At 48.1% G+C, this 22,738-nt stretch overlaps 2 protein-coding genes across 2 annotated transcripts; one reads left to right on the top strand and one right to left on the bottom strand.

Moving 5' to 3' along the window:
• The first annotated feature begins 742 nt into the window (after positions 1-742).
• Positions 743-12,343, top strand: ARL10 (ADP ribosylation factor like GTPase 10). The gene is made up of 4 exons (XM_066591173.1): positions 743-953; positions 7,651-7,819; positions 9,960-10,135; positions 11,868-12,343. Exons 1-4 carry the CDS (start codon positions 801-803, stop codon positions 12,099-12,101), a joined length of 732 nt encoding a protein of 243 aa, XP_066447270.1. The 5' UTR covers positions 743-800; the 3' UTR covers positions 12,102-12,343.
• On the bottom strand, positions 12,290-19,696 carry NOP16 (NOP16 nucleolar protein). The gene is made up of 5 exons (XM_066591174.1): positions 19,522-19,696; positions 17,250-17,358; positions 15,457-15,505; positions 13,783-13,889; positions 12,290-12,629 (listed from the first exon to the last, which is right to left on the bottom strand). The coding sequence occupies exons 1-5, from the start codon at positions 19,623-19,625 to the stop codon at positions 12,501-12,503; spliced, it is 498 nt and encodes a 165-aa protein (XP_066447271.1). The 5' UTR covers positions 19,626-19,696; the 3' UTR covers positions 12,290-12,500.
• Between the last annotated feature and the right edge of the window lie 3,042 nt (positions 19,697-22,738).

Below are 22,738 nucleotides of genomic sequence, written 5' to 3'. Positions count from 1 at the left end.
TACGGGTGCCGATGCGCCCGTGTGACTGAGCCTTCATGGTTGCCTTCAAAGGGCCAATTCTAATTGTAAGACTGTACAGTAAAAGTGAACCCCACAGTGGCCCGATTGGTAATAAGGTCTCCCATAGTGCCAGTGGCGCACACTATTATATATATATATATGTATAAAAAGTTACATTTACCCTAAAATGGTACCAACCAAAACTACAACTTATCCCATACAATTCAACACCTAACACATCTCTGTTGGTGGAAAAATAAAAACCATCCGGTTCTTGGAAGCATTTTTATTCTTGAAAAGTAGTAACCTTAAAAAAAAAAAAGAAAACTACATAAATTTGGTATCACGTAATCATATTGACCTGCAGAATAAAGGTAACCATTAATCTCTACTGTATGATGAGCCTTGTAAAACACAGGTGGAATTTCAGGCTATTTAACTTTTTTTTTAATTTACAAAAATGAATCCATTATATGGTGGGATCGGTAAAACATACAAGTCATCCCACAAAACACAAGGAAAAAATAAAAATGGAATGAAACCTAACGATGTAAAAGCGAAAAGAATAGGCTATAGGGGTTATATTTTGCTATTCACCATCAACAAGCAGCGATCTTATGAGCGCAGTGTAGGGAGCATTGCCTCACGCATGCGCATAGCAGCAGTCGCCGCTCTCACAGCTTCGCTGACGTAGTCAGCTGGAGAGGCGTGGTCTCAGCGCTGAGCAGGGGACAGGCGTGGCCACAGCGCTGACGTCACGCAGGGATCCCGGTAGATGAGCCGCTGGTGGTCGGAGGTAGATGGCCGCTCTCAGGACGCTGTCCATGGTGATCGGGGCGGCGGTGGCGGCGCTGGGCTCGGTGCTGTTCATCGCCTGGAGCCGGTATGTGCCCGGCAAGAGGAAGTGGCGGCGGACGGGCTATGAGCTGGAGTACCGGCCGCTGGGCGAGCAGGTGAGCGGCTGCAGGGGGTGCTGTGTGCGGGGCGCCCAGGCTCCTGCAGTCCGGGAATTCCTGTGATTAGCAGCAGGATGTGTCCTCGGATAACTCCTCCTGGCAGTCACAGAACCGTGTGCATGAGGCTGTGTTCACACGGGCGATCTTCATGCGGCTTGTCCAGAAATTGCAAGTGAAAAGAAGCCATTGGGTGTATTACGGGGGGGGGGGGGGGGGGGGCTTTTAAATCTTTTTTACTGTGACAGTGCAAGATAGAAAAATAGCGGCATGTGGAATTTTTGGGTTGTTCTGCTCAAGAATTGTCCCTGTCCTAGAGGAGTAAAAAAAAAATCGTATCACACTTGCATGTCATACTTTTTTTTTTTAACATGCATGGGGAAAAAAATCCCACATCCTTGATGCATTTTTCTGCAAAATCCATCACAGTTGCAGAAAAAAAAACCTGCGGGTTTCGTCCGTATTTCCACAGACGAGTGCAATATAGGTCTGAGACCCTCGGACCGGTCGCACTTGTAAACCTCAACTATATATCTTCTTTTTTTTTTCTGCGACGTGATGAAAAACCCATCGCTGTAACAGTGAAATACAAAAACGCATCACCCTGGCATGAACATCGTACGGAGGATGTCTTCACACGGGCGATAAAATAGCGCAATAACACAGAATTATCAAACAGTGATTTTCAATGGTTTTCTTCGCATTTGCGCTGTTTCCACTTATGCAATGAGAAGTGAAAAACAAATCGCAGCTTCTCCCATCTTTTTGCGTTTTGCGTTTTTTTTCTCTTTCGTTCTTCCCCCTAGCCCGTGTTTCCCCGTGGAGCCTCCTGTTTATTACAACACACGAACTTGCCATTTTTCGTGCGATGCGTTTTGAACATTCGAAAATCCCATTGATTTTTTTTGCGTGATAAAATCGCGGGCGCCATCGCTGACACTCAAAAATCACCTGCACAAAATGCAAATTTTCTCGCGGCGTCATCGCAGTCACCAGTGTGAAGGAACTCTAAAGGCTCTCACACTGGCAGGGCGCTATCGAGCCATGAATCACGGCCAGTACCGCCCTCGACATCCATGGGAAAGCCCCGCGGCGGTTTCATGTGAAAACAGCCTGACGTCGCTGAGGGATGAGGGGAGCCTCCGCCATGACTGCCGCGGCAGAGGATTCCGGAGGTCTCCCATTGCTTTATGTGCGGCGGGTGCTGCTGCATTGAGAGCACTGGGCGATACTGCAGCTAGACAGAACGCGCCGCAATGTGTTTCCCGTATCGCAGAGTCATGCAGGAAACATCGCTAATGTGAATGATCCCATTGAAAAGAATGGGGTTGGTATTTGTGGTGTCACGTGACTTTCTCGCCCGTGCGACGGCGCCCTTCTGTGTGAGTGGGTTGGTTTTATCGCCCTAGGAAACAGGCGATTTCTAAACAGAATCACCAAAATGCCGCGACTTTTCATCCTCGCACTCTTGGTGTGAACAAAAAAAATTATCTTATTGACGACTTTTGTGTTCTTTCCATGTATGATTTTTTTTTTTGTCTCTTACAACGCACGCGGGACGCCCGTGTAAATACTCTTCCGGGTGCCATATTGCTTTGATTTTCTCAGACCGATGTCTCACTCGCCCGTATAAACCCACACCGAGGAGGCGTCGGCCGACTGTCCTACTCTGACGCTCTCGGAGGCCCCACCGTATGTTCCGATTTCTCCAGGCCCGCTGTTACCTGGGTGGTTCCGCCTTGGGTGATGCCCATGTGAGCAGGAGACGCCATAACTACCGGACTGGTGGGACAGACCCCCATGTGGAGCATGTAGGGGCCACCGCGTTGATCTACTGCTGCATCGCCTCCTAGGTTATCCCTGCACAGCGCCACTTCTGGTCACATTCACGTGAATTTCGCTGCAGCTTTCTGCGTTGTGGGTGACCGCAGTGCAGGGAAAACTAAGGGTGACGTAACGCCCCTTTATTCTCAGGATCGTTTAGCCCCCCCCACTGCCACACTCATCATAAAGTAATTGCGTGCTACGCCAACCTTCTAAATCTTCCCCGCTCCTTATATAGTGGCAACAGATCTTGCAGCGCAGTACATCGGTTGTCATCACTGACTGATCCCGGCGGGGCCCACAATCTAATTTCTTTATACTAAACACACTGGAGTCCATTTCATTGGACGTTAAAGAGGTTTTCCAGGCAGCGCCCGCTGACACAGCCGGATACACGAGAGTCAGGACGGAAGTGCTGCTCCGACCCTGTGTAGTGGCCGGTGCTTGTAACTGCAGGCTGAGATCCCATGGATTTCAGTGAGAGCTGTGCCTGCAGTTACAAGCAGCGGCCATGACACAAGGGTCGGAGCAGCACTTCGACTCCAGCGTATCCCGGTACGGACAGCCAGCGCTGCCTAGAAAATCCCCTCTAAGGCCGCCTGCAGATGGGCGGAAATTCCACAGTGGGATTTCCCGCAGAATTTCCGCCCTTGGAAGCTGCCATAGGATTGCGTTAGCAAACGCAATCCTAGGCAGACGGCTGCGGTTTGTCCGTGCGAAATCTCGCGCGGCAAACAAACCGCGGCATGCTCTATTTCGTGCCCCGCACAGAAACGTCACTCACCGGCCGCCGGCTCCGGTCTGCGCATGCGCCGGCAGCCGGCACATGAAAGATCTGGAGCTGCGGGGCGCGGGTGAGTACACGCTGCTCTCTGTAGGCGCTCGGGCTGGGTCCCGCGGCGAGAATTCTCGCTGCCGGATCCGACCCGGCCGTCTGCAGGCAGCCTTACCCTTTATTGACTGCCAATGTACCATGGTCACTATACCTGCACATATAGCACTTCACAGTGCTACAGGAGTCCAGTGCCAGGGAGGCTTCTGATGGCTTGTGACCCCCCTCACCCCCCCCCCCCCCCAATCAGCTCTCTGCATGGAGGATGGAACCAGCGCCGCTGTCACAAAGGCTGATCCCGCCATGTATCTGACGTGTGCATGGCGGCTCCCGCTGGGAGATGAACTGCCGCTAAATTGGCCTTTTTACCCACCGCGATTGCCATGTAATCGTGAGATCCAGCGGTTGGCACGACATTTGTTAGTCGTTAGATCGTCGCTAATCAGGTCTTTCATCTGGACCTAAAGATCATCGTTCGTCTGCCGCTCATTTGGCGTAACAGGTGTCGTACAGTATTCTGACTATAAAGCAGTGACAGAAGGGTTAACTAGAGGCGGCTACCGTGGCATGAACCATCAGAAGTACACGACTATTCCGTTTAGATGCATGTCTAGCGACCGCTACGGCGCTGCTGGTTGCATTTTCCTAATTTATCTTGCCGTGTGAAAGGTTCCTCGTTCTCCTCCTCTCCGCTGAAATAAGTAACTCTGCAGACCGCCAGCACCTGTCTGGGTTTACAGAAAGGGGCCCGCAGAATAGTAGAGAACGTATAGTGTACCCAATGTGAGAGTGTATTGGCACACAGGAGGGCATGGGAGAGAAAACATCACCCCCTGCTGGTCAGAGGTGACAACCAAGAAATTACCTTGTATGTGTATGTAGCAAACATAGTAAGACCCTAGGGAGGACCCGATTATCTCCCAGTGTAGGTAGAGGCTCTAGCAGAAGGATAAGTAACGAAAACCAGTGTTATCTAAAGCCTTGGGGCATAGTGTATAGGTGAAGCAAACTGAGCCTATAGGAATGTGCAAATAAGGGTGCCCTCCCTCAGGTGACAAGATAGCATATAGGAACGTGAAAGCCTGAATGAGAAGTGAACAAGAACAGCACGATTCTTAACGAGAATGCTGATGACGTCATCGGCTTGTTCCAAACGAGAATCGTGAGCATCTCAGCCCATGTTAAAGGGCCATTAGGGCTGTATTAGACGAGCCGCTTCATTGTTTGAACAAGTGACATCATCATGACTTCATTCGCTCTCGGCAGCCTGTTTATACAGCAGATATATCGTTGGCTCGTTCAAACGAGAATCGTTCAGTCTGTAACGTTGGCTGTATAAGTGACTGAGAAGAACTGAACGAGCGCTGGTTACACCCTGAGTGACAACTGAGCGAGCGCTGGTTACACCGTGAATGATAACTGAGCGAGCGCTGGTTACACCCTGAATGATAACTGAACGAGCGCTGGTTACACCCTGAATGCTAACTGAACGAGCGCTGGTTACACCCTGAATGCTAACTGAACGAGCGCTGGTTACACCCTGAATGATAACTGAGCGAGCGCTGGTTACACCCTGAGTGACAACTGAGCGAGCGCTGGTTACACCGTGAATGATAACTGAACGAGCGCTGGTTACACCGTGAATGATAACTGAACGAGCGCTGGTTACACCGTGAATGATAACTGAACGAGCGCTGGTTACACCCTGAATGAAAAGTGAACGAGCCAACGGTGAGGGGGGGGGGTTAAGCCCAACAGGTCGTCCCGGTGATGATCGTTCTTGTGCTCTTACCCAGGAATGATCATTGCTAGTAAATGGAGATGGAGCAGGTCAGAGATCATCCCAGCCCATCCGCTCCGTACACCATAAACAGGCAGTCATTCATAGATGGATGACTGCCTGTTCACACGAGCCAAACTGAACGGCAAATTAATTCTCATTTGTCATAGTAGCATAGTATGTAAGGCCAAATGAAGACAATGTCCATCTAGTCCAGCCTTTTTAACCGCCTTGTTGATCCAGAGGAAGGCAAAAAACCCCAAGGGGTAGAAGCCAATTAGCCCTTTTGGTGTAAATTCCTTCCCGACTTCCTAATGGCAATCAGACTAATCCCTGGATCAACCCCTAATAGTTCCTACCTGCCTGTATACCCGGATTAACAATTAACCTAAGATTTATGACTTATTATATCCTTCCGCTCCAGAAAGACATCAAGTCCCCTTTTAAACTCCTCTATGGATTTTGTCATTCAGTTGCTGGCAGCATCCATGCAGATGTGCCTTACTGCCGATCAGCGATGGTTGGGAGGAGGGTTAATATGTCAGAGCTGGGTCCAAAGCAGGTGAAGTCTGAGGGAAAACCAACACCATCAGAAGGAGACAGTAGGACAATATCAATAAATTGTCAAAAGCCAGGAAATGGTGCTTTGTAAAGACGAGGTCTGGTCTTGGACAACATGGCCTCAGCTGCTGTGGACATGAAGGTATAGGCCACATCATGAGCCGGTTGTAGGGCTTCTATAACCATGTGATCGGAGATCTGACAACGATATGGTCCTCCAGATGGGGATACTGGAAAGTGGTGAAGAGCCAACAAGTACCAGCTCCAAGACTGCACCCGGTCTCCACGGTGCCACCATGCTAAGAGCGGCTTGCAGGGCTCTGAGAAGGCCAAGCCCTGCCGGAAGGGCCACAGTAGGGTTGTGGAAGGCTTGGCAAGCATGCAACCTAGTCATGAAGAACCCAATGTCTGGAGACTGGCTAATAAAAGAACTATATATCTTTCCAAAGAAGAATGGAGAGCCTCGATGAAGAAACTCCATGCACTCCAGTAGGCAAAATGCTTTATAAGCAAAATGGTGGTAAGCAAGGTGGGCAGTCGGCTGCAAAATGGCTCCACTGGTAGAGGATCGGAGTGAAACGATTCTCCTGTGAACACACGGGCTTAGTAGGCTTGGCAAAATAGGCTCTTTGGCCTTCTGCTGGCACAAAATCACAGCTTCAGGGCTCTTTCCCACGAGTGTATATCGGCCCGCCGTTTACACGGCCGGACGATATACGCTGTGATCTGTTGCATTGGATTCCAGTGCATCAGACCATATAGCCGTATTCCTGAGACCTAAAAGTGCCCGGACGGCCAATATATCGCCGGGCGTTTTTTTTACGTCGGGCCCAAAAGATAGTCCTGAAACTATCTTTGGGGCCTGAATACATTGTCTGCTGCATGGGCTCCTATGGAAGCCCATGGCAGCAGCCGCAGGTGGGAGGGAGTTTAGCAGCGTGGCTGCTAAGCTCCCTCTCTCTGCTCTCCTCCCTGCTGGCTCTTTGCAATGGGGCAGAGCTAAGCGCCGTTCTGTCCCGCCTCCTCCCATTGCTGGCTGCGGACAAGCAGTGGGACGGAGCTAAGCTCCCGCCCCTTGTCCATAGCAATCAATGGGAGGAGGCGGGACGGGCTGGTGCTTAGCTCCGTCCCCGGCCATTGCAAAGAACAAGCCGGGAGGTGAGCCTACGAGGGGAAAAGGACGGTGGCATGTTGACCCTGGCCCATGCCTTGTGAAGGGGCGCACAAATGTTAGATTTGTGCACCCTTACACGAGCTTCTACGCCTGAGATGATAACGTATATCGGCCGTCCGTGAAAATGCCAGCTAATATACACTCATGGGAAAGAACCCTTAAACTGTTTTGTTTTTTTGTTTTTTTTTTAGTCTAAAGCTGGGCATGAAGATGGGTGCTGAAGACTTGAATGAGCTTGAGCACCCCGTTTCCTGAAGCCAGTTTTTTTTGTGTGTGTTTTAAACCATATCCCCTACCTACTCAACCTACCTGGATGATCCAAAACAAACCAACTTCTTATAAGTGTGATGACTTTCTTTTACCTAAAGTTACAGTACAGCCAATAAGATCTTTATTAAGGAAGTTTGGGTGTTCTGCTCTGCGCCATCTTGGAAATTCATGATATGTCCTTTCATCCTGCAGGGGAGACCTCTGGTATCTTGCGGTCCACCCTCGGGCCTTCACTGCTTCTTTTCTGTTTTCTCAGGACAACTATTTGGACCGGCAGATTTTAGTACTTGGCTTGGATGGAGCAGGTAAAAGCAGTATCATCCATGCTATAAGCACCAACACCACCAAGTCCAGCTCAGCCCCGACCCACGGCTTCAACACAGCTCAGATTCTCAGCCAGGGATTGAGGATTGAACTGTTAGAAGGTGAGTGTTCTACTTACACGTCCAGATATATAGCTGTGTTCTATATTGCCAGTCCCTCACAAATCAGGTGATCACCCTGTCCTGCCAGCCATGCTGGATGTAGCTCGCCCCGTCCTGCCAGCCATGCTGGATGTAGCTCGCCCCGTCCTGCCAGCCATGCTGGATGTAGCTTGCCCCGTCATGCCTGCCATGCTGGATGTAGCTTGCCCCGTCCTGCCTGCCATGCTGGATGTAGCTTGCCCCGTCCTGCCTGCCATGCTGGATGTGGCTCTTGGTTGCTGAAGGTTGGCGTGAGAAATCGGAGCACATATTTTTCTGCTGTTTCATTCTGTGAAATCCCATTCACACTAAACTAATCCGCTATATGGACTCGTGGCGTAATAATCCTCTTATTAGCAGGCAGTTTATTTTAAATCCATGTTTTTGCATGAAGCATAGTGGTTGGGTTGACCTTTCTGGTGATCACATGATTTGACAAGAAACTAGTAAACTGTTACATTAAAGGGCCGCTCTGGTATTTTATTACATTGTTACTAATAGCCCAGGGCAGGGACCCCTTTATATTGGACGGTATTGTTAATTTAATCATCGGATTGTGTGAAACTGAATGATAATTATCATTATTGTAATCTGTGTAGAAGCAACCAACGATTGTACAATAACTCATTTGCATATCGTTCGCTGTTCATTTACAAGTAACAATTGTCACTCAAAATTCGTTCAAACGACCGAAAATAAGCAATAATCTTTACATGTAAATGCTGCCCTCCGCCACTTTTTGTTTGAAGAATGATTTTTAGGGCGAACTTAAAGTCCATTGTTCAGCTACTGAGAGGTAAAGCAAACATATTTATCTTTCAGTAGACCAGCAGACTAATGCTGTTATCTCCACGGGAGTTGGCAGATAACATTGTAATCTGCTGCAGCCCCAAGGAGAACAATGTAGCTGTGCACACAGCTGGGGTTGTGATTAATCACACGCTGGGCTCTGTAAACAGCTTCTGGAGGCCCTTTTACATGCAAATGAAGATGATAAAGTGTTAATGGCCATTAACCCTTTATGCAAATAGATCACTAAATCTTTCAATCGCTGTTTGAAAGATTATCTTTACATGTAAATGGGCCTTTACGCAGGCATAAAAACCAAACCACTATGGGCCTGTGTAAGTAGGCAATCACTTATCTATGAATGATTGCCTGTTTTCTCTGAAGGGAGGTAGATGGCCAGGAGAGACGTCCAGCACCCACCACCTCCATTCAGTAAGCAATTATCGCTCCTGGGTTAAAGCTAAACTCATCGCTAAACTCTCTCCTCCTGGCTGATGTAATTCCGGGCTGCCGCATATATATGACGCACCTGGCAGTGTGAATGGGCGAGAGAACACGAGATTTAGCTGCGCCTTTCTTTCGTTATGATTTTTCAGCCATGATGCAGGTGGCTGAAAATCGCAACACCTGTTAGCTAGTATTACCTGGTTTAGTTATTCCTTTTCTTCAGGTGGGTCATGTGATCTCATCGTCATCGCCTGGGAGTTACTTGTCTCTGTTCTCTCCAGGAGTCAATAATTCAGTTACTGAAAATGACTGTATGATGAAACTGTATGAACTGTACCAACCAAGTTCTTCAAAAAGGAAGGGGGGAGGGGATAAATGCCTATCACAGTTTTTAATGAAGATTAAAGGCTCTTGTCAGACAGTTATAATGAAGATGGCAATCCAGCCTTTTGTCCGTATACTTATGTTCTGTAGTTCATTGAAGAGAATACAGAGGATCCTTCCAGCAGGCAGAAATGGTACTGGCTCTAGCTGGCTTGTGCTGCTGTGCTAATGCATCATGGGTTAGATGGCACAGTGTGAAGGAAGAGACAGCAGGGGAGAGTGATGGACTAAAGTGTTTTTGTTGGAGTGGGCCTTTAAAGTGGCTTGTCTTATATTCTAGGATGTGTATCGATCAGGAAGTCAGAGCCAATCATATACCTCTAGTACTTGGGCTCCTCTAAGGATCAACTTTAGAGAAATTGATGCCAAATATACAACACTTTAAAATTAATATTTTTCCATGTTTTCAGCCTTTTAAATATTGACACAGTGATGCTGAAAGCCAATGTCGCTGAGTATATAATAATGTCCTGTTATTTAGTGGGAGGCAGCCAGAACCTTCGCACATACTGGACGCAGTATCTGAAGAAGACGCACATTATGGTCTTCGTCGTGGACTCCACAGATGACATCCGCTTGCAGCTGGCAAGACATGAATTACATAGACTTCTGGAGGAGGCACCACGACTGCCACTGCTGGTGCTGGCAAACAAGCAGGTAACAGAGAAACAGATGAACTGGCCCAGAGTGTTCTGGTGGGATGTGATTTTGCTGGATTTGTCACCATGTAAAGACAGGTTTAGTAACATACATCATATGGCCAAATTATGTGAACCCCTGACAATCACATGTATAGGACCTTGTTGATGTCCCTTCCCAAAACACTGGGCGTTAATATGAAGTGACAACAGCTCCACCCTTCTTGGAAGGCTTCCCGATGGTTCAGGAACAGGGTGACCTACATGACAAAGAGCTGAAGGTGGTGATTTGGCCTCCAGTTTCCCCAGACCTGGGGGATGTGCTGGGAGGACAGGTTACTCCCTGGAGGCTCCACTTACAACTTAAAGACCTGCAGCTGAAGTCCTGGAGGCACATCACACAGGACCCCTTCAGAGGGCCGGTGGAGTTCTTGTATATAATGGGGTCCAACATAGTAGTAAGCCCAGGGACCAGATACCCTGCTCCTAATATTGTTGACTGGTTCCTAAGGGTGCGTTCACATGGGCAAAGTCATTCCGCAAGAAGGTTGTGTAGTTTGCATTCCTGCTGCATATTCAGCATCAAAATCCGCATTGCTGCGGACTGGGAATAGCAGAATTCTGCATCAAAATCTGAGAAGTACGGAGTTCCGGGATAGCATATTCTACAACATTGGCGTGGAATATCTGTCCGTGTGAAAGCACAGATTTTGTTGCGTGTTTAATGGCAGAATGAGAGCTACAGAATTATTTTTTCTGCAGTCTTTTAAGTGTGGAATCGCATCTCCTGTCTGCTAGAAATCCACAAGACGTCCTCAATTCTGCATCATTTAATTTAGTCGTTTTGTTATAACGATGCAGATTTTAATAGATGTGGAATACAGGTATAACACAGATACAGAAATGTCCACGGCGCAGGTGAAAGCACTCGGAAGGGGTGATCCAGGCTGTAGAAACTCCGTCACCGTCTTTTTTCACCCCTCTTATTGCAGCACAAGGTAGAGTCAGATCGATATGTCTGCTGTGTGGATCTGTGCAGTAGTTGGGGAGAATATTATAGTTTATCAGTAGCTGCAGAAGCATAGAGGACTACCTAAAAGTAGTCCTGGATATTCATGAGCTGCAGACTAGCTGCACCCTCCAGCCACTGACTGACTGCTGTCTGCTTATTAATCATTGGCTGGAGGGTGAGCCGAGTGTGGCTATCCTGCAACTCATGAATATGCCGGACTAGTTCTGTGTCTGGCTGCTACTAATTAAAGGCAGGTTTCTCCAAAACTACTGCAAAGATACACACAGCAGACATATCAGAGTGACAGGCACTAGCTTATGGTGCTCTTAGTGAGGGCTAGAAAAAGATGGTGACCGTCTCTTTAAAAACGAATGGTCTGTCCTCATCTGATCGTGGTAAAGTGTGCTGCAGATCAGGTGAAGTAAATAAAACAAGCCTGCACTACTAAGGCCATATTCACACATACCATATGCATTGAATAGAACACATTCATTTTAACTAGTTCATTCACATGCACATAGCTTTTATAAACCATTGGCTATTAGCGAGTAGTTTAGCAGGTCCATTCCCTCCCATGTTTATCCAAATACAGCGCTGTCGGTGGTTGTGCCTGGTACTGCAACATCCCCTAACTTAATCCAGCTGATCTGTCAGCCTACTCTAGGGCTAGCCATTTTAGTCCTTGCACTTCATATAAAGGTTGAATGGCGGTATCCACTAATAGTTTCTTTCTCTTTAGGATTGCAAGTCTGCGCTTGCCGTCTCAGACATTTACTCTGAGCTATCGCTGCATAGAGTTCAAGGACTAAGAGAGATGACGCTGCTGGGCACGAGTGCCGTGTGTGATGGGTATGGAAGCAGCACGCCTTTACAGACTGTGAGATCTATGCTGGAGGAAAGCTTACATAACATAAAGGAAGTGGAGGAGAAGTCACATCCTCTCCCAGATGCCCCCTGTAAGAATGCCTCGTGAGAAAGATAAGTGCCTAAAAGGACAGCGGCAAGAAAGTGCCTTCACTGAAGACCACCGAGAGCGATCAGAGCCAGGACCGGCATGTGTGTAATAACGGGATGGCGGCGGGCACAATAGTGGGGCGGGTCCCCGCTACTACGTGTGATAACTTATTTCATAAAGACACTTTTTTATTTAATCGGCGGGAATAAATTCTTCTGGGTTTTGATTATTTAATGTTACATAAAATTTGTAAGATAATACCCCGGTCTTGTGTCCGTTTCTGGGCTGCACACCTCGGTCCTGGGTCAGTTTAAGTCTTTATAGTTCCATATACTGTTGAACCGGAGCTCCTGAATGTGCCAGGGACCGGTGTTGGTGGAATCTGGGCCTCCCCCACCCCGGTAAGGGCTCACGGTCTCACTGCTTCGTTCTGGATGTGATCAGAGCTTTGTACTCATCTGGGTGGTGCCGCCGGTACAGGTCTACCTTCCGCTGGATTTGTTTTGGGGTATCCTGGTAGTAGTTTTGGTCATCCCGCGCCATCGCCTGGTGAAAGAAGACCAGTTACTACATCTGCATGCATGCTTCGCTGCCCAAATGCACAGGTCCCATACCGCTGCAGCTAAGACTGCAGGAACATACAACACAAGATGCAAGTTAAAGGGGTTGTCCCGAGGCAGCAAGTGGGTCTATACACTTCTGTATGGCCATATTAATGCACTTTGTAATGTACATTGTGCATTAATTATGAGCCATACAGAAGTTATAAGAAGTTTTTCACTTACCTGCTCCGTTGCTGGCGTCCTCGTTTCCATGGAGCCGACTAATTTTCGGCATCTAATGGCAAAATTAGCCGCGCTTGCGCAGTCCCAGTCTTCTTCTTTTCTCAATGGGGCCGCTCGTGCAGGATGCCGGCTCCGTGTAGCTCCGCCCCGTGCCGATTCCAGCCAATCAGGAGGCTGGAATCGGCAATGGACCGCACAGAAGCCCTGCGGTCCACCGAGGGAGAAGATCCCGGCGGCCATCTTCAACCGGTAAGTAAGAAGTCACCGGAGCGCGGGGATTCAGGTAAGCGCTGTGCGTTTTTTTTTTTTAAGTCCCTGCATCGGGGTTGTCTCGCGCCGAACGGGGGGGGGGGGGGGGAGGGTTGAAAAAAAAAAACCCCGTTACGGCACGGGACAACCCCTTTAAGCTTCGTTATGTGGAAAGTGCCACATGACAGCAAACACAGTGTATGCTACATCTGTAACAAGTCTATACCTCCACAGGGAGGCGCTGCAGGAGAGATGCAACTGCTCTGTTGGGGGGGACCTCCTCCTACTTAAAGGGGTTGGGGGGGGGGGCTTTTACTATTGATAATAGCAATACAAATAGCACCATCCGCTTGCAGCTAACAGGGAGGAAGCTCAATCACACCTTGGCCCCATCCCCAAAAGATCGTAAGGTGTCAATGGCTTTCCAGGGTAGCTGGGTGCCTTAAGAACACTCCCCCCAATTCAAAATTCTGTATATGCCTATTAAAGCCTATACTAGATGGGAAAGTGGAACGCCAGAGGAGCTCTCCTGGCCACATAGAGCTAGGGCAGACGCTCCACGCTCCAGCCATTGGTGTAAGATCAATATGGGTGGAAGACATAAGGAAAACGAGTCTTATACAACTTCAGAAACCAGTTAAGTCTAGAGTATTATAGTCTAATACCTTGTAGTCTTCACCATAATTTTCCACCATGTGACGAACATAAAAGACCATGTCAGATGAAATGCCCATGGTGTGCTTGGATGGCAGGCTGGCGGCAGCTTTCAGCTCTGAAAGAAAGGTAAACGTGAGCTTCCACAATCACGGTGCGGTAACCAGATATCGCCTTCCACAAACCACTCTAGTGTTCCTCCATGTCTCACTTACAGGTGTGATTGAGGCCTTACGCCCCATTTACATGGGACGATTACCGTGCAAACAAATAAATGTGCGATAATCGTCACACACACCCCCCCCCTGCTCACTCCTCAAATCACGTTTCAATACAAAAAAAATTTAAATTCGCATCACACTCGCATGTTTCAAGTGAGTGTGATGTGATGTGATTTTTAACTTGCCCATATGAAATAATGGACAGGTTTACTGCTATTTTGCTGAAAGATAATACACAGTGAGATAGAAACAAGGGGTTAATACACAATGCACAAGTTTTGGGCGTCATGCAAACACAGAACTTGTATGATTTTTCTCAACCATGTAAATCTATGTCCTTGTACCTACCTTCCCAGACTCTGTGGGTCGGCTACTTTCAAGCCCAGAAGTAAAGCTTAACAGATTTCCCCCCACCCCCTTTCAGGCTACTTCACACGGATGGGGTGTCTGAGGACCTCGGCCGCCCGTGTGATGACCACAGCCCACTGACCGGCGCTACTGTCTGAAAATACCACATGTTGCTATTTTTATTTTATTCAGACTATTCATCCAAGGAGAAAAAAAACGCATGTGCGTACAATCATTCAAGTCAACGGGTGCTACTGGACAGAAATATCGTACGTGTGCAAGTAGACTAAAAGATGCATTCCAGGACCATTTAAAATTAAAATAGGGGATCAGCAGGGAGCCGCCTCTCAGCTCCCCAGGGCTGCTCTGACCGTAGTGCAGCAGCCCAGCGCCCATTGAAGTCAGAGGGAGCTGCACCCGCAATAGCAATGTGCTGTCCACGGGAACCAGCTGACTGGTGGGGGTCCTAGCAGCATGTCCCCGTCTGTCTCCAATAAAGAAAGTTTTAATAAGTCCAGAAATACTCCTTTAAAGGGGTTCTGTCAACAAATAAAAGTTCTATCCTCCACTGAACCTCACCGGACCGTTCACCAAACACCTGCTCGTCCTCCGATGTCCCTCCTGCAGGCTGTATAAGGCAGTGCAGAAGCTGGCAAAGTTCAAGCTCCGCAACTGCCTCGACCACTGTACTTTCCGCCCGGCAGTGGTCGAGGCAGTTGCGGAGCTTGAACTTTGCCAGCTTCTGCACTGCCTTATACAGCCTGCAGGAGGGACATCGGAGGGCGAGGAGGTGTCTGGTGAACGGCCCGGTGAGGTACAGCGGAGTATAGATTTTAAATTTTTTTTTGCTGACAGAACCCCTTTAAATGTACCAAGCAAACTGCATTATGTTCAATAGGGGAAGATCAGAAGTGTCTGTACAGAAGGAATATGGGGGCCCCCTTTATACAATCTATCCCAGAAGTGTCAGAGGTGCTGATAGGAACCAATCAAAGCGCAGGTTTCAGTTCTCCATAACAGTTTAGTAGGTGTAAGCCGCGCTCACAATGGTTGCTATCAGTTAGACATGGCTACTCCCCCTGTGGGCCAGCAGGCTGACCCGTTACACAGCCTCACCTTTTAGGACGTACGGCTTTCGCACATATTTTGGTTCAGTACTTGTGTCCTATGAGAAAGTAAAGTGATGGGTTAGGAAAAAAAAAAGCCATAAATACTTAATGTTCCCCATTCTGGCTAAAGATAACACATCTGAGATGCCAGGAGGCATTTTGTACCATATGATTACCTGGTATTTTAACCCCTAAAGGACCAGACTTTTTAGGGATTTTACCCACGTGGTGGTTTTACGGCCCTATTTTTTTTCCCTTCACCTACGAAAATTATTTTTGCTGCGTTTTTTCCCCATGTGATTGTTCTCAGTGAGAGAAACCAGTAATCTTGTAGATATGATACCTTGTAATGGCTAACAAAAATATATGATTTTACAGCGAGCTTTGGGGATATCTCGCCCCTTCGACAGGCTATGGAATGAAACTAGTTTGCGATATTTCCGAAAGCTCGCTATAACATCATGTATTTTTGTTTGCCATTAAAAGGTCTCATATCTACAAGATTGCTTGGTTTCTCTCACTGAGAACAATCACACATTGCTCTACTGGCTAACACCATACCAAACTTTTTTTTACATTTTTCCCGTATGACATATAGGGCTATTTTTTGATATATTTTTTTTACACTGACTTTTTTCTGTTTTATTAGGGGCAAAAAAGTTTTTTTGAACTTTTTTTTTCTAAATTAGTATATTAATGCTAAAATAAAGCATGGGAACGGGTTCCTCATTTGGTTTCAGACATTTTGACATATATGTATAATTTTGGATTACAGGGCGCATATGGCGACGGTTTCAGTTTTGGGTGATTTTCTGTTTTTCTTATATTTTTATTCTGTAATGTTATTAACTTATTTTTGTAACTATTTTTTTCACCATCTATGTCCCCCATAATATCATATAAGACCTCTGGGGGACATTCACTGTCCTTTTTTTTGTTTCACACTTTTCCACTGTAGCTGGGGCATCCATAGGAGGCCATTACAGGGTAAACAGCCCCTGCAGTGACATCAATACTACTGTTTCCCCAAAAATAAGACTGTCTTATATTAATTTTTGCCCCAGAAGAAGCACTAGATCTTATTTTCGGGGAATGGCTTATTTTACTTACCTAGCCGGCACGGTCCGGGTCTTTCCTGTTGGGCTCTGAAGTTCCGTAGCTCTGCTGTGCATCCTGCACTCCTCAGCCGCCAACACATCACTTGCTGGTCGCGAGATTCAGGAAGCAACAGCTCTGATTGGTTCAGCGAGCGCTGATCTCAACCAATCACAGCCGTCGCATTGGTTCAGCGAGAGCTGCATTGATTGGCTAAGAACAGCGCTCGCTGAACTAATCAATGCAACCAATCAACTCAGCTCTTGCTGAACCAATGCGACGGCTGTGATTGGTTGAGAGCAGCGCTCGCTTAACCAATCAGCTGTTGCTTCCTTGAGACGAGACTTATGAACCCCACTACCAGCAATAGATGTTCTGCCGGTGGCCGAGGAGTGCAGGACATGCAGTGGAGCTACGGAACCTCGGAGACCAGCGGAGGGACCTGGACCGCAGCTGCTAGGTAATGTATTCATTTATTTAATGTAGTCTAGCTAGTGCTTATTTTCAGGGTAGGGCTCATTTTCGGAGAAACACCTTAGGACCCTGCACAACAGTGATCACCTATCGGTCACGTAGCAGAAGAAACACTTCCACTTCTTAGTACATAGCGCTTATTGAGTGCTATATACCCGGGAAAGGAGAAGGTAGAAGTGGGTAAAAATGCACCCATAAATGTAAACTAAACCCGTGTGTCCAAATACTTACTGTCTCTGCCCGGACGGCGAGCGCCTTGTTGGGGTCCGCAGCAAGCCCCATTTCTGCCAGATTTGTAGCTACGGACCTGGAATCATCCCAGGCTCTTCTAAGTTCATCGCTGGAATAGAAACATGAAGTCAGCGATGCCGGCGTGTTCATACATCACAATCTATCTACTGCAGCAAGTACAGGCCAAAGAAGACGGGGCACAGCAGCCATCACTGCCCACATGACACCACAAGGGTAGGGTAATCACCGGACGTCAGAAGTGCCTGCTGCAACAAGTCCCGTGCAGACCCCCAGCGCCATGTCACCCACCGACAGCAGGAAGGACGACTGTAATACATGCGGCTTCTGACTGGTCTGTGACTACAAGTCATACCGTTTCTGCTCTCTTAAAGTATCCATACAGATGAAATATAGAGTCAAAATGAAAACTGTCTATGTTGCCCGTAGTAACCAATCACAGCTCAGCTTTCATTTCACATTCTGTCCTTGAAAAATGAAAGCCGCTCTGTGATTGGTTGCTATGGGCAACAAAGACAGTTTTCATTTTAGACAATTTTGCAATAAATCATGCACTGTAGTCACTGCGCATCCGCAGACACGTGACACGTAGTCCCAGTCTGGCAAGGATCGCCAATTTAATGTCATTCAGGCTGATAGACGGCGTGTCTTTTACCCAGCCGGATGGACAGCAGCCATTAACATCACATTTAGCAAATAAATTAAATGTACGTGAAAAAAGTGCAATATTACCCGCACGTATTTATTTACTGTCATGTTAGTTGTTCAGCCGTTTGTTTCTGCCTTTACATAAGTAAATAAATACATAAAGGTATAATACGGGCGCTGTCATGCAGGCCAGATTATATATGAATTCTTTAGCGCACGGAACGCACGCTAGCTGGGAATTCTGACGTGGATTTGGAAAATGGCTTAAAACCTGCCTGCGATTCTGCATCAAAATGTGCAGTTAGGCCGGTGGCACACAACCGGATTTGGATCATGGAATCCGCGCCAGTCACCCGTGCGGACGATCCGGGGTATTCTGCATCTGTAAACAATAGAGCCTTCGCACGTCCGCTCACATCAGAGATCCGATTTACGCTTGGGGAAATAAAATCTCAGCATGCTCTGTTCTTGTGTGGATTCCGCACGGACAGCTTCCACTGAACCGTCCGACCGTAATTGACACTGCGGATTGGCTGCAGCCATCTGCGTCATCGTCTAGCGACGGCGTGGGTGAGAGGAGGATTTGAAGAAAAAAATCTGTACTGCATACGTACAATGGCGGTTCGGCGCAGCCATCCACAATACAGATAGATACGGGCACAGGGTCGGATTCTACTGCGGGCTTCTGACCCGCCAGTGTGACACTGGCCTTAGGCCGGGTTCACACGACCGTGTTTGCCCACTCATTACGCAGTGAATAGAACCCACTGATTTCAATCTGCTTGTTCACCAGCGTGTATTTTACGCACAAGTATTCCGTTGCGCAGATTACACAGCATTGTCTATTAGGCTAATTAGCCATTTTAATGTACAGGACCGTGAGCTTGTACACACATAGTAATAACGTGTGCAAATACAACACGCCCGATGCGCAAACAGCAACGAATACTGAAAACGTACGGAAGAAAAAACGTACGGCGAGCAGATTTTATGTGGGACAGAAAAGTGGGGTACACACAAATAAAAAAAGTAATGTGAATGTAAGAGGCTGATCGGACGCCACTTTACTGTCCGCTGTACACGCTCCCATTATACGCAGAGTATAGAATAGCGCAGTCTATAACGTCCCACGGACCGCAGTGCTGTCTACTACTGACAGCGAATGATCCCTTTGTTCGCACTACGTCGCTGTTTGTAGCCGCTGTCACAGACCCCCAGCGTATTGCACTGCGTCTACATTAACGGACGTGAGCGCCCCCTGACGGAGAACGCTCCCATGTAGGGGCTGCGTCATAGTGCCGTTACTGAATCCCCCCATAGAATTCCACACAGCGTAGTGAAAACCACAGCGGGGGCGCTCTCCCAGGGCTTAGTCACACGGGCCAGCGCCAAAGTCTAAAGCACATCGCTTCCGTGAAACCGTTATTTCCACGCATGTGAGAGGATCCCAAGCGGTCCCACCCACATCCTACAGCATGCCATGGCTTTAAACGTCCCATTGAAAACAATGGCGATGCGTTCCGGTGGAGCCCCACTGTATATGGTGCAGTGTGTCTGGCTATGGCCGATGGCCGGCTCCCCCGCGCCTGTACACACAGCCCCTCACCATGCGATCCGCGGCGCCATCTTCTTCCTCGCCCTGATCTTCAGCTTCTTCCTGTTGATGTTGTAGTTGTACGTGTTCTTTCGCTTCTTCCTCACTTTCCCCATCTTGTCCCCCTGTTCTGCACCGAGGCGACACACGTGGTCCGCGCGCCGGTCGCGTTAGTGTGACGTACCGCAGGAGCAAGGCATTGTGGGTAGTGTAGTTCTCAGGGCCGCGGGCGGGCGCTCCTCTGTGGAGTCTGCTGGCGTATGCGGTGATACCTGCTGCTGGGAGACCGGGGGGATATATCTATATTCCACAACACTTCTGCACGATTCACAACCTGATTGGTTATTTGGGTTGGCTGATTCACAGTGATTGGTTGTTTGGGTTGGCGGCTTCATAGTGATTGGTTATTTGGGTTGAATCAAGCAGAAGTTCCTATTTTGGAGCGGCTTCAGCCAAGCATATGCAAAAATACGCACATTTCAGTGTAATGTATTTGCGCAGTGAACCAGGCTTGTTTGCATGTATTCGCGCATAATACTTACTTTTTGTGCACGCCGGCCTGCACCCCCTGCGCTGATTAAGGCCTTCACACGGGCGGATATTTGCTGCAGAATCCGCAGTTGGCGTCCTTACCGGGAAATTGCAGCAAATACCACCCATTACTTTCAATGGAGATCCGATACTAAACACGAGCGGAAAGCAATTGTGATTTCTGCTCGCGGAGGAATAATTCAACCTGCGGCCCGTCAGCAGTGAACATTCCGGACAGGCTGCAAATTCCAGAACATCGCGCGGCGACGGCGCGGGGGGGGGGGGGAGGTGGAAAAAAATCTGTATTGCGCATGTGCAACAGCGAGCCACCGGGTGCATCTGCAGTACAGAAAAGATGGCGGCAGAGCAGGTGTGTGAAGACGCCGCTGCTGCCAGAGTTGGATTCTGCATGTGGAATCCGCCCCGCCCGTGTGCTGGCGGCCTTAGAAGGGTCTTTAACTTGGGGCGCCTTCAGATGAACGTATCGTTCCACGCAGAAAAATCACGCAAAACGCAGAAAGTAGAACCCACTGATTTCATTTTTTTTTTTTGTGGCCTCATTTCTAACAGATGCAAAAAAATAGGACCTGCAGTGTTTTGCGCACCACAGAGCCCCATTAAGGTCTATGGGAAGTGCGCACATAAGTACACGCAGGTATGCGTAAAACACTGCGCATACCCACGAACACCGACACCTCGCTTGGCCTAATAGCTGTGTAATCAGAGCGGGGCGATTTCTGGTGAGGTAGCGGTGCCTGTGATAAAAATACGCACAGTATTGTACGCAGGCACAAAATACACTCGTTCACTGTGCAAAAATTCAGCGCAGCAGCGAGCGTATTTTGGAACCCGTTCGTGTGAAAGAGCCCTTAATGAGGTCATGGAATTGAGAAGCGTATTCACAATATGCGCACCTCCAGTAGACTTCGATGGGGACTTTTGCCGCACAAATGTGCACAAAAATAGAGTGTATCCTATGTTCGCACGAAAAAAAGGGAAATGAGAACAAAACACTAAAATCAGTGGCTTCCTTTCCCTGCCGATTGTGCAGGAAAATACGTCCGTGGGAAGCCGCCCATAGGCCTGTGTCACGCGGCGTATCTGTGCGCACTCCATGCAGAAAATAGAACTCATTGATTACAATGGCTTCCATCACATGCGCGTATTTTGTGTGCGCATTTTGGTTACGCAAAAAACCGCAACATGCTCTATTTTCTTTCTTGTCCTTATGGTCTCAGTCTCATCCTGGGCGGACATGTTTGTGACTTTTGTCTGATGTGTATGGGGCCTTTTAGTCCTCCCAGATAATAGGACTACAAGGATGACAGACTTGGGGCCTTCACTAGGGTAGAAGCACACAATTTGGCTGGCCGCACATGGCCAAACTATGCTAACCAATGGCTGCACAGTTTTGTTAGTAATTCATGCTGCTATTGGTTGCATGGTTGGGCCATCGCACCATGTGTTTCCACCCTTAGGCACCGGGTGACAGAAGAATGGCCCTCCCTATGAATCCTTAGATGCCACAATCACTATGGATCGCAGCCCCAGTGATCAGTTGTAATCTGCATAGGAATCTGGCAGCAAGTGCTCAGTTCCCCTTCAGCACCCCCGCAGGTACATAAATGATCACAAGATGCATATTGAAATCATTGGTTTAACCATGTAAAAGCATGGATGTATTGGGATAGATGGGCCACAAATAGCGGGCCGCCCGCCATTACCTCTGAATACTGTGATGTCCGTGTTTAAATGCAGAATTTACAATTCTGCATCAAAATCTGCCTTTATATATGCGGATTTTGACAGCCAAGTATTCCACAGATGGGAGGGCGCTTCTGGATAATCTGTGGAGAATAGCACTGGCAGCCTCGGCCATGAGGTCCCTAGATAAACTCTGGCGGAGGCAGAACATAACACTCAGGACTAAGATTCGATTCTACCAGACCTGCGTAATGCCAATATTATTGTACGGCTGGGAGATTTGGACCTTACTGTCACAAACCACTGAGCGTCTGGAGTCCTTTCACATGTGATGCCAACGCCAGGTTCTCCGTGTTCGTTGGTTTGACTTCATCAGAAACAGCGAGATACAGGTTTGCACGGGGCTTCAGTCAATCACAGAAACAATAACAAGGAGACAACTTGCACTTCTTAGGCCGGCTGCACACGGCCGTGACGGGCTCCGCCGCGGAATTCCGCGGCGTAGCCCGTCACGGCGCCCCCCAGAGACCCCAAACTTACCTGCGGATCCGGCGTCCTCGCTCCTGCATGATGCTTCGACGTGATGCGCCGCAGTGTCATGTGACACACCGGCCACGTCACATGACACGCCCACCGCGTCATATGACGTGGCTGGTGGTAGGCGGGTAAACGGTTTCACGCTATCTTCCGCTGTGCTACAGAATACAACAACAATATATACGTAAGAAAGAAAATAACCCAAAGCCGACACAACCAAAACCATCGCTATAAGTGCCCTGTAATCCAAAACCATACATGCTATATATCAAAATGTCCGAAATGAAATGAGGAACCCGTTCCCGTACTTTAGCATAAATATACTAATTTTTTTAAAAAACTAGAAATGTTAAAAAAAATGCTAAAGTAGCTAAAGGAAAAAAAGGGAAGTAAAACTACAACATGGCCAAAGTCCCTTAAAAGTGTCTGGTCCTTAAGGTACAAAACAGCCTGGTCC

The sequence above is a fragment of the Eleutherodactylus coqui genome, chromosome 2 (assembly GCF_035609145.1).
Source record: "Eleutherodactylus coqui strain aEleCoq1 chromosome 2, aEleCoq1.hap1, whole genome shotgun sequence".
NCBI classification, from domain to species: Eukaryota; Metazoa; Chordata; class Amphibia; order Anura; family Eleutherodactylidae; genus Eleutherodactylus; species Eleutherodactylus coqui.
Note: the sequence above shows the minus strand (reverse complement) of the source record. Positions and strands in the feature narration are given on the sequence as shown.

Excerpts from the sequence above, each read along its gene's own strand:
- ARL10 (XM_066591173.1), top strand. The coding sequence starts at position 801 with ATGGCCGCTCTCAGGACGCTGTCCATGGTGATCGGGGCGGCGGTGGCG. Across the intron at positions 954-7,650 it reads ACCGGCCGCTGGGCGAGCAG|GACAACTATTTGGACCGGCA; the intron begins GTGAGCGGCTGC and ends CTGTTTTCTCAG. Across the intron at positions 7,820-9,959 it reads GAGGATTGAACTGTTAGAAG|TGGGAGGCAGCCAGAACCTT; the intron begins GTGAGTGTTCTA and ends CCTGTTATTTAG.
- NOP16 (XM_066591174.1), bottom strand. The coding sequence starts at position 19,625 with ATGGGGAAAGTGAGGAAGAAGCGAAAGAACACGTACAACTACAACATC. Across the intron at positions 13,890-15,456 it reads AAAGCCGTACGTCCTAAAAG|AGCTGAAAGCTGCCGCCAGC; the intron begins GTGAGGCTGTGT and ends CCTTTCTTTCAG. Across the intron at positions 12,630-13,782 it reads ATTATGGTGAAGACTACAAG|GCGATGGCGCGGGATGACCA; the intron begins GTATTAGACTAT and ends TTCTTTCACCAG.